This window comes from Ptychodera flava, unplaced genomic scaffold (assembly GCF_041260155.1).
Source record: "Ptychodera flava strain L36383 unplaced genomic scaffold, AS_Pfla_20210202 Scaffold_41__1_contigs__length_1339820_pilon, whole genome shotgun sequence".
Classification (NCBI taxonomy): domain Eukaryota; kingdom Metazoa; phylum Hemichordata; class Enteropneusta; family Ptychoderidae; genus Ptychodera; species Ptychodera flava.
Window position 1 is genome coordinate 307,729 of NW_027248363.1, and position 11,948 is coordinate 319,676.

The 11,948-nt window shown below is 37.6% G+C and overlaps 1 protein-coding gene across 1 annotated transcript; it reads right to left on the minus strand.

The window, feature by feature from the left end:
- Positions 1–1,501: 1,501 nt before the first annotated feature.
- Positions 1,502–8,449, minus strand: LOC139127991 (aqualysin-1-like). The gene is made up of 10 exons (XM_070693852.1): positions 8,360–8,449; positions 8,091–8,213; positions 7,045–7,161; positions 6,510–6,633; positions 6,222–6,331; positions 4,752–4,893; positions 3,721–3,905; positions 3,284–3,455; positions 2,809–2,952; positions 1,502–1,599 (listed from the first exon to the last, which is right to left on the minus strand). Exons 2-9 carry the CDS (start codon positions 8,199–8,201, stop codon positions 2,813–2,815), a joined length of 1,101 nt encoding a protein of 366 aa, XP_070549953.1. The 5' UTR covers positions 8,202–8,213; positions 8,360–8,449; the 3' UTR covers positions 1,502–1,599; positions 2,809–2,812.
- Positions 8,450–11,948: the final 3,499 nt, after the last annotated feature.

Below are 11,948 nucleotides of genomic sequence, written 5' to 3' on the forward strand. Positions count from 1 at the left end.
AACCGCCATTAAGTTTACAAGATTATACACATGCTCTCTGTGCAGGCGAAAAAAAAGAAATATCTGACCAGTGTAACGCTAAGAAAACGAAATACCAGATCAGGGTAACGCTAGATGTAATGCTTATTTAGATTTATCATGTGTGGATTATTCAAAATATTGCTATAAGCTTTGAGATATTGTCGGAGTACATTCATCCCTAGTAAAGTTTTGTACGCAAGTATACAAGGTGCAGTTTTCCTCTGAGTAACTATTTGCAGTCGCGTGAACAAGACAGCCAGGGTTGGATGTGGGAACCACATCGTAACTCTCTGGTTCGAAAAGCAGCCATACTTTTATAGTCAGACCGGAAAAGCACCCCTATTTCTCTCACAAAAGCTAGTCTCAGTGGAATTCATGTCAACTTAAACCATCTACATGTGTGTTGCTGCAGCAGCAGGCCAGCCAAGCGTTTTTCAACTAACTGCCTTAGATCCTCATGTAGTCCGAGTCGACTAAGGCTGAAAAAGCGTGTACAACAGTTGATCTCATGCCACCAGTGAAACCAGATTTTTTCAGATCAGAAAGAGTGAGAAACAATGCTATGGAAATCGACTATCCAATTATATTACTGATGTTTTTTAAAAAAGTCAAATTTTGTCGTGCATTTCAATCGAGTTTAGTCACACAAAACCCATAAAATATGGACTTTAGTGAACTTATTTTTTGAGCGCTCACTGATAACTTCAGTGTCATCTGTTTATCTGAACATTTTCACGACATTAACCATTATCTTGTCTGAGATACGGGAATGGAGACAAGAGGAATGTATCGATGGATTAGGTCATTGAAGAAGATATCAAGTTATAAAGTGAGAACAATTCATATAGAAAGGTATGACTGTCCAGCTGCTACGAGGCTGACACATTCAAATCATGATAAATGATGCGAAAGTCGACGCTAATTTCGATAATCATTATCTTGTCATACAGTTTCGGACTAGCCAATTCGAGGGGGTTCCTGTGTGCATCACGTTAACAGATTCGTGTCCATTCGTTGCAAAACCATTCACCTTCAACATCTGGCTCGTTCACCGATTTAATAATATTACTGAGCTATGGCAAGGAACGATGAAAGTACACGTAATTGGCACGTAATCTGATTGGTTGAAAAAAATAGAAGCGTCCAAGGGTGACGTCACTTTTTTAAAAGGTTAATATCCACGAGTTTGCTCACATGACCGATCAAACACTCAAACAATACCAACAACGAAGAAAGAAATGAAACACGATTGGAACTAATTTGGGATAATTGGACGATGAAGTAATGTTGGTTTGATCTGCAAATGTAAGGTCATATGCCTTTTCCTTTTAATTTACACGCTTGCTTTTTATGAGCAATTTGTGATATTGCAATATTCAGCCATAGGGCACTTAACACGTTTGAGAAAATTGGAAAATATGGAAATCCTATAAACCGAATCTGTTCCAATCGTGTTATGAATGAATGAATGACAAAAATATTTGCTATTTAAGATTTTTATTCTTCTCTATTAATCTACAGAAGCACAGTTAGAGAAAAGAAAACTTTCTCTGCTGGTACATCATCATCAACCCAGAACTGAAAACAAAAGAAATGCAAAAAGTTAGTGAATCTACTGAAATAATATCCCCATTCCAATAATCCTTGAAAAAAGGACTACGAATAATATACTCGCGATTTTATTATTATGGCTACCCAAACGCTGTGTCGCTGGGGATTGTATTTTACTATTTTTCTTCAGGAATGTGGTCAAACTACGGGAACGTTCTTACTTTCCAAGGAAATACCAGATCAGGATACTGTAGCTGAAATAAATGACTGTTGTGCATAGCTGCCAGCTTCATTGACTGATTTTTTGGTGATTATTGTAATTTTAGTTTTCAACTAAAGTTTTGTCGTTTTTTTCTATACAGTGAGAAATTTGATTTTAGTCGTTACTACACTTTTGTGAACGACATAGTAAATTTAGACAAATGAAAAATCCCATTTGGTCCCAAAGTATCACTGATAATATAAGACTATATTTAAAAACTGAAAAATTAGTTTTACACTCCAAGCCATTTTGGTATTTGTTTCTTTTAAGCCTTTTTGTTGAAATTAGGCAGTTATTTCGGGTCTTCAGTTGAAAGGGCATTGTGGAAATGGCGCTTATAATTTAGGCAATGTATTCTACGTCAATAGACTATTTCGTGAAGGACTTGTCATTATCAATGCAGCTTGCATCGTTTCAACGTTTTTTGATTTAAGATCGGAGTAGCAAAGGGTCTTGTTACATGTTTCCATTATTTTGACTCAAGCTTAAAGGTCCATAAGCTGTATCTTTTGGCTATTTTTTTCAGAACCTTTGTTTTGTTTTTTCCATACACTTTCTACATTGAATCTCTAAACTGTAATTTAATGCCAAGTATTTAGCATATCAACACAACCTATATGAGTATAATCTACATTGTTATTGTTGAAAATTCTAACTCAAGCCCGGACTAGAATTCATTTGTAAACAATACATAATGATCATTACACACATGCAAGCTGTGTTGACATAAAGAATACTTGAATTTCAGCATGACAAGCTTATTAAACGGGCCAGTCACGATAGTTGATATACAGAAGGAGAATACTCAAAAACTTGCCACAAGTTACAGCTTATGTCCCTTTAAAAGAACCATACAATCAGTGTGCCATTGAAGTGAAATCGTATTCAAATGGTTTCAATTGTACGACGGAAAAACAAAGAAACTCTGGAAGCTTTTGTTCAGAAAGGTGTTTACTTCCAATAATAGTACTCACTTATCTAAGCGCAGTAGAGAAGCAAGTTTGGAGATCCTGCGCCAGGATTTGAAATAACACCAGACGTGGCATCACCAGTCAGTTTGCTCTTGCAGTTAGCACCAGTGCTGCATTGTCCACTGGCAAGATGAACAGCGGTGACACCTGTGAGAGGGAAGTACATCTTACAGTTACCGCAGCTCTTATCAGAGAAAGATAAAACAACGATGGACGGCAGAGTTCATGAGTGACTGAACGTGCGAAAATGTTCTCATGACATGGTCTATAGCACAAATAATGTAACAGTTATTCATATTTCCGTCTGTGAATCTTTGCAAACATAGAGTGGCCTACAGAATGTTAATATATGCGACGAACATTGAAATAATAAATCTGCCACTCATATTGTATAGCTAACTTACAAGATACCCACGTTGCGTTTTTTTCAAGACATTACTTCCCCCCTCTTTCGCAAGAGACAATAATTTGAACTGACCTGCAACGTGTGGGCAAGACATAGAGGTACCACTCATGGTTTGGTATGCGGTATCGCTGGTATGGTATGAGCTTCTAACACTTGTACCGCCAGCGAAGATATCAACACAGCTACCGAAGTTAGAGAATGATGATCTGCGGTCAGAACTGTCGGTAGACCCTACGGTATCGGCCTGGTAACAAAATGAACATATTTTAATTGAGAAATAACAGGAATTCGATCATTAATATTCAGGTAAGATCTTCATAATAAAGTGCACGACAAAAAATATTAAGTTCTACTGGCCTTCCGAACATATACATTGTTGACGGGCTTCTTGTTCAAATATGTGGTGATAGAGTCACTTCATACTTGTATGTGTTTCCTGCGTTAACGTACTGCTGCGCATCCTCCGTTTTAAAATCTCTATGTAGCTGACCTAAATTTATCTAACATACCTCTGCAACTCTGGCTGGGGATTGGTTGCAAGCATTGGCATTAGAGTTACCAGCGGAAACAGAGGTTGGGTAGCCAGCGGCGATGACATTTCTGACACCGTTATCCAAGGATGTACTGGCACCACCTCCCAGAGACATGGAGACAACGCCTGGTTTTGGTCCACCAGCAGCAACGGCGTCCAAACCTGAAATGTACATTGTGAAATATAAGACAGCGAAAGTCGACACATAGAGTAGTATAGATATATCGCTAAAATGCAAACCGAGTTTGTCTTTATTCCGAAGAGTTATTCAAGAAAATCGCAGGTAAGTCGCAAAAGCCCAAACTTGAATTTTGTATATCTGTACCATACTTTTTTGGAAAAACAACACTCAGCAAAAAGCAAGATTATTCTGATAACCAAGTGTGTCATATAATTCATAAATAAAATATTTAAAAGCTAGATCCTTACACTCTACGGTACTGCATAGGTTTTTTGCTGTCTATAGATGTTCTGAACAAAGCAAGTCAGCCCCCAACACAACAAATATCAGAATCACCATTATACATGAAATTTGTATTTTCTCTAATTGTACACAGTTTTCCGGCTTTAAGTACAATTTCCCCTTTCAACACTCGCAGTAATACCTCAACCGCAACAATGAAAAGCCATAGCCAGTGAGATATATCGCTCATTTGCATTGACTTTCTATATATACCGTGAAATTGAAAGTCGTCGCTTCTTGCAAGAGCAAGGCAAGTAGACACACATAACGTTCAGATAATCAACAGTCTCCCAGTCATCTTTACTTACATAGCTAAAACTGCAAAGGAAAAATTTAGCTCATGTGGAAAAGACAGGGCCCACTAACATTTACTGGAACTTGTTCGGATAAATTTACTCAATACATACAAATGACACGCGAGGCTGGAGATATAATTATTCACTGATCACTTTCAAAACAATTTATAGGAGAACCTTAACCCAAAGACGAGATATCAGGATAGATGAGATAGAAATGAAGATGTTCTTGTAATGTGAGAATCTTACCGGCCACAATGTTAGAGGTCAAACCAGATCCCTGGCAGTTGAGGACACGCACGGAGTAGACGTTTGCTTGCACTGCAACACCAACAGCATTACCGACGGCAGTACCACCGCAATGGGTTCCGTGACCATGGCAATCAGAGCCCTAAAACAGCATCATATACAAGTCATTTTCGATGGTGTCCACTTAATTCAGATATCAGAATTTGTGTTCATATCTGTATTTCATCAATGCACAAACACGACTTTGTGGCGATTCTTTAATTGCATGCTTGGAGAAGATAGAAGCTAAGAACTTCGCACGTTAAACTCACCTAAGATGTTTACTGAATCTACTTTAAGGTAGAAATGCGTAACCGCATTATTTATCATCGTTGAGGTACAATTGAATCATATGGAAAAATATTAAGTTAAGTTTTCAATGGCGTATTTGAAAATGGAAAGATTAATTTTTCCCAGTTGAGTTAAAATAGGAATGATGGCCATTTGAATTCGAAGTGGTGGTAAATAACGGGACATTTGTTTCTCTTGTGACAGATTTTGCACAGTGACCCACAAGGGGGACAGATCAAACTTCTTCAGGGAAGGTTTGAGCAAATGTTGAAGTCTTTCGATTTCGAGGCGCGAACTACCTTTGTACGACATCCGAAAGGGCATTCTCGAATTGGGAAATTCCTTTACTTTTATCTAATTTAAAATGTACGCCGTTTATAATATCCTTTGCAGGCGACACAAACTATGATGTATGAAACAGTTAGACACTGTATTTTGGATACATGGAATGGAATCGCGTATAGTGTTGTTGATGAGGGTGTGTTCCATTTTGCATTATAGGGTGTTAGTTAAGTCACAGTGCCTGAAGGGACTGTGGTTAAGTCGTCTATTTTTCTCGCACATTCTATTTTGATAAAATGTCCAACAGCTACAATGCGACAATTGCCTCCTCTAGTAATTACGGAGTTAAAATTAATGAATGATACTTAAATGATAATGGAAAACCTCAAAATTTTGAGCTTTTCAATTATAATTTAAGTATCATTAAATGGAATTAATGATGTAATTAATAGTGAAGACCCTCTCATGTATTCGCTAATTAATTTTTTGCTGAGTTATCACAGTGAAAATTCGAGTATTAGAGGAAAAGAGTAAAAAACATATTGCAGCACGGGTACACCTACCAACAATAAGTCAGAAAATAAACCGTTAAAACGTTTATTTACATTATTTTTTAAAATCAAACTTTAACGTTAAATGACTCAGCAAAAACTGAACGAGCGAAACCCAAAATACGTTGAGTAGGCGTTAGTGCCACTAATTATAGAATTATAGTAGGCGAAAGTTTCCTTGTATGTAAAGTAATTTGATACATTAATAATATGATACAATTAATCTTCTAGCCAGGACCAAATTTCCAGGAAGGAAATGGGCACCAGCCCTTTTTGTACGCAAAGCTAGGGAATGAGAAAGACTTACATCACGACCACTTGAGAAGTCATAGAAGGGATGGGCACGACCATTGAATTCCACATGGGTGTAGCGGATACCAGTGTCAGCAATGAAAACATTGGCCCCATTACCGGTACCTGTGTGTGAGATTGAAATTGAAATTGTTTTGCAAAGCAGTATAACAAATATTAACCACATCACAGGAAGAGCAGGCACCAGGGTAAATATATATTTATTGCGATATCTGAAAATTATGTATCAAGATTTTCCCGTTTGACCATGCAATACATAATAATCGAAGACAATATTTCTCACCATAGATGTCCATTCTATCATCGAGTGGCAGGTTTCTCTGATCAAGACGATCACATCCCCATTCAACATCAGCTTTCATGATGGAATCGTCCTCAACGTATTCAACGAAGGGCAGACCTCTCAGCTTGATGATTAAACGAGAGAATGAGTTTTACTGCATGATAATTTGATATAAATACCTTTTGAACAGTAGGTCCAATGCTATCATGAACCTGCCCCTAATCTGTTTCTGCAATAAACGATACCTTTTTATCTATTGCCGTTATACAAGATAGACATCTGTCCATTTGCTGCAATCTAACTACATTAAATATTTTCTAAATCAGTTGTGTTTACAATAGAGTTTACGCGAAGAGTTTTTTACACGGTGGAGTAGGACAAGAAGCGTTTTACAAACAAAAGTAATCACTTAAAAGTTAATACAAAGTTACAGCTTGATACAATACAAAATACAACTGTCGACGGCAAGTTAGGGTGTAACAAAATGAACTATGTAGATGAAGCATTGGGTGACATTCTCTCTAAAGTTACTTACCTGGTTGACAGATCCCATGTATTCGACGGCGAAACCATTGAAGACCGTTCCATAAACATTTTTAACGGATGCGCTAGCTGGGAGGCTATCCATAACACTAGCGACGCCAACACCATCCTGAAAATGAAACGCAATGCATATGTATGACAGAGATTCCTCTAATATTATGATTTGCTGCTACTGGGCGGGTCGATATCAAAATTTGCAAGCAAAATATTAAGCTCCCATTAGCAATTCCTTTATGCAGTGTAATGATTTTATATTTTGGTGCGCCCAAGAAATTACTTAGCTTTGGGGTTATTCTTGAAGTAATAAACGATGTGTGTGGCGATTCCCATAACCGAATCTATACTTGAGTGTTATAATGTCTAAATTGAAGATTTCAATCCTAATAATGCTCTCGTTTGGTTGAAATGTCCGAAGCTCCTTCAAATGACTCACAGGTAACTTTTGATTTGATACTTTGTAAATTATATTTTGATATGACGAACCATCATTAAAATAATGATCACTGTCAAATATTATGCATGAAAGATTGCTCTTACAGAGACACAAGACCAAGTGAAACGAGCAAAAATAATCATCTGCCAATTAGAACAAAGTAATTTTGAAAAACAGCTGTACGGAATACTCGTATGATAATAAAGACTTTTTCAAGGCGCCCCCAAATGTGTACTAATTTGTACGATTTTTCGCATCCGCACGTCCATTCCTAAACGCTTTCAAGGGTGCATACTGCGATAGTCAAATATGTTTTCGCTTTGTGGGAAATTTAGGATATGTGACAGTAGCATTGATATGAAAAGTAACACGTACAGCAGAGAAATTTAACTTTTTTTTAACAAAGTGTCATGATTTTAAGCACGGACGTTTCGATCCTTGATCGATCCTTTCTGAATGAGGGCAAATTTCAAGACGTATATCGTGCAGAGCCGAACTGTCGGTGTACTCCATTTCAACTTTAGAAAAAGAGACTGTAAATAATATCAATGCTCTGTCTAAAACATAAAATATTGGAATGTTTTGTGTGAATATGGGTGTCTTACCTTGAGGGCCACCAGGTATCTGTTTTTGACAGCATGCTCGGCCCTATGGTAAGGTGCCATGTAGGCAGCGCTTGCTGCGGCGACGAAGAGAGCCAGAAGAAGAACACGCATCTTGAAGTTTGTCTGAGAGAGAGAGAGAGAGAGAGAGAGAGAGAGAGAGAGAGAGAGAGAGAGAGAGAGAGAATATAATAGCAATGGTAGGTATTTTGTCTAGTAAACTGCCAATTCAATTGAAAACCATGATGTGATTAGAATATCTGTATTCTTACCTCTATGGCTTGGAAGTCCAAAGTGATGAAGTGTCCCTGAAGAACCGCAATATATAGACGACTTACCGACGGAACAATTAGTCATTAGCATCTGGTGCTTATCATATACAGGTCGCACGTGAGGCTGATTGATGGTTTTGTTTTGCAGAATATGATATTTTTTTCGCTGATTCAATAATATTTCATCACTCCAGTCTGTGTGAAAATAAAATATGATGTATTTTCACCCAGTTGTTGTCATGATGGTATCGCTATTGCATCAGTACTTCATTGCAAATGTTCTCACGATGGGGATCTGTAGAGGATAATCAAAAAGAGAGCCCATGAATGCCTGTATAATGATCGTCTACTAATGACAATAGTCGATCTAGTCTTCAATAATGGAAACTTAAGAAACTTTATCTACCCAATGGCGATTGTTTCAGTGGGAGTAACATCAGTACAGTTGAGTAAAAGTTCAAAAAATAACAAGATTACAAAATTTGAGAAAATCCTCTGCTTTATCCATAAAGTTCAATAATATAATGATCACTGATCCAACTAGACGACAGATTTTGTCGTCTCCCACTCTCAATACATTATCTTTACACAAACATAAAATAGAAAACATAGTTAGAAATTCTAAAACTTGACTATAAAACGAATGAAATAATGAAATATTTATAGCGAATAGAAAAATTCTGTCATTTCAATTTTCGCTGCCTGAAATGCGTTTTTTCTTATGTTAAGGGGTCAAAACGCGTGATGTTGAAATGTATTGTGGGAAAAAAAACAACTTATCACCACAGGAAGATTTTGAAATGATGATCTGGTAACATTTTTTAACGCAAATGCAATCGTTTTCATGGCAAAAAGTTCCATTTCATTGTTAAAATAGCTTTACTGACGCATCTCTATAGGCATTTCTGGTGTTAAATTCCTACAGCTTTACTTTGCTTTCTGTGGGCTCATTGCTTTACCTGTAGAATTCCGCCACGTTGAAAATATGGTCGACCGCCTGAGACAGACTATGACTCACTTAGGTGGCCAAATCGTGTTACAGGTTCCTAGCATTGCAATTGTATAAGCTTAACATTCACCATTGGAAGAGCTTTGCTAACTATTGTCGAGAAGATTGTCAGAAGCCTAACATTTACACTGTTAACTGAAAAGTTTGGTATTTACGGCAAATTCGCCTTACTCAGTGTCATTAACATAAACTGACTTACTGTAACAAAATGTGTTTTGAATTTAATTTTTCAGGGGCGACAAACAAAGCTATTTGCATAAAAAGGTGACCTCTAAGTATATTTTTCGATCAGCAGTTTTATCTCGCGTCAGCCGGAAGGGAAAAGGGTAGGCGTTCGCATTTTTATCATCTGGTTGCATGGAAATTTTAATTGTTTACTCAGCGGTTTATCTAGAATAAATCGCGCAGGTACGCTGGTCTCTTCGATTGCCCTGGGGTTAGAAGAAAACCGTAGGGCTGAGAGTGCGCAGTGTAGAGCTTTTATAATCCGAGGTATCAGAAGGACTTTCTTATTGTAACAGTCTGTTGGGAAGTCGTATCGAGAGCCAATAATCGATGATTGAGCCACTAGTGTTCGAATCATACTTTGAAGGCAGTTGCGAACAGCTCCACTCACCTGTCCATACCTTAATTGTGCTCTAAATCCCATCGAAAATAAGACTTCTTTGTCGACACTTGCTGAAACTGGCTCTGGTTGGCTTCCTGCCTAAATTTCTTATTATTTTGATAACTTTAAGGTAGAACGCGCCTCGAGGACAGATAGTCGGCCTCTCAATTTCTACAGTTCTTTACTGATCTACCGCTTGTGGACTCAATTTAAAGCTCTCGGAGAAAAAATATTCCTCCGTCTTAGTTTTTCGAAAATCTAAAATTTCATATTGCCCAGAGTTAATTACAGGAAAGGCGGCCATTTCGAATTTCAAATGTCGCTTAATGTTTGGTAATTTTTTTCGCTAGTTCCAAACTTTACATAACGACCCCTAATCTTTATTGTTGGTTTGGTAAGAGAATGGTTGAAAGTTTCATTGAGGAAAGTTTGAGCAAAAGTTTAAGTCTTTTTCTTTCGAATCGCATACTACCTAAATACGAAATATCAACATGAGACACTCAGCGGTTGTTATCAGTCGTCTGCAGCTTACAACCCTCTGCCATTTAGTTTAGCGATACATTCCTATTCTTCCTAGACGAGACAAGTGTGATTCACGGATATGCTCATTTTTAGCGAGGGATAATAGCTTTTCGGTAAGAATAATATAAGAATGTACATAGATTCCCAACCAGATTTTTCAAAATGATAGAGGCGTGCCTTATGTCTGGTCGGTACTGCCATTCATCAACATTCTTTTCTTTATCTGCCAACGTGTGCGCCATGTGGACATCCCTTCACACATTGCAAAACTGACTAATCTATTGCAATATTATGAGGAATTGCCAATAAAATACTAAAAGTCACCACAACCCCGCTGGCATTTTTTAAAATTTGCAATTTCATCAACGGAACGTTTTATATCTGATATTCGAAGGTTTTGCATGCTTTAGTAATGCCTACACCAATCGATCAAGGCATACTACAGGACCGTTTATATGATAACCGCTTTCAGAAGTTGTTTAAAGAACATGGTTCTCGTTTAAAATATCACCAAATTCTTAGACACATATGCAGTAATGCTTATTTTTTAAGTGAGTGTTGTTGGCCTTGGAAATTTTATTTCAACATTATATTACCATCGCATTTTGATTGGCCGAGCTAAACCACGTGACTGACCACAAATACACAGTAATGGTTTGTTTACATGCCCGTGAATATGAATAATAAGATTAACAACTCAAAGTATCGTAAATTTACAGCTCAAACGTAAATCGTAATCAATCACAAAATAAAATGGAGCACTTGTGGGCCAAGTTGAGATACTTCTTTCCTGAAAATAGCTCCGGATTTGCCAAATTTTTATAGCGCGTGACAGTGCGTCGCGTATTGCTCAGTTCTCGGGCCCAGTTTCCGTTAGCTTGGGAATTTTTCGCAAATGTTGACGGTTTTCTCGGGTTCGTTGATAATATAATGGAAATAACAGACTCCGCCCTGACCATTAGCGTTTATTTATGGGCGCGGGCTCGAGGAAGGCCAAACAGCAAGCCTCGCCCGTTAATTTTTGGCTTTCCTCTCGTCCTTGCCCATAAAAAACGTTATTAGTCAGCGTGCCCCCCGTTATTTCTATAATACATGTGTGGCATTCTTTCTTCGTCAAATTAATTACGTGGTTACCTGCTCTGTCACTGCATATAACCCAATGTTACGACTCACGTCCCATCCCTCCTTTTTGAGATGACTTGGGTATTGAATACTTTAAAAGTGCCATTGTTGACGTTTTCAATCGAACGTCAGATTGCAGTTAAAATCAGCAAATGCGTTTAAACATATAAAGTGTGCCACTCGTGTAATAAAAATGATAATTAATTAATTGGCTGTAGAAAAAATGGGCGATATCATAAGGAGACCTTACAGTTGGTTCGATTTAGCAGAATTTATAATCTGAAAATACAGAGACAGGCACATTATTTTTTTCATAGCACGCAGCATGA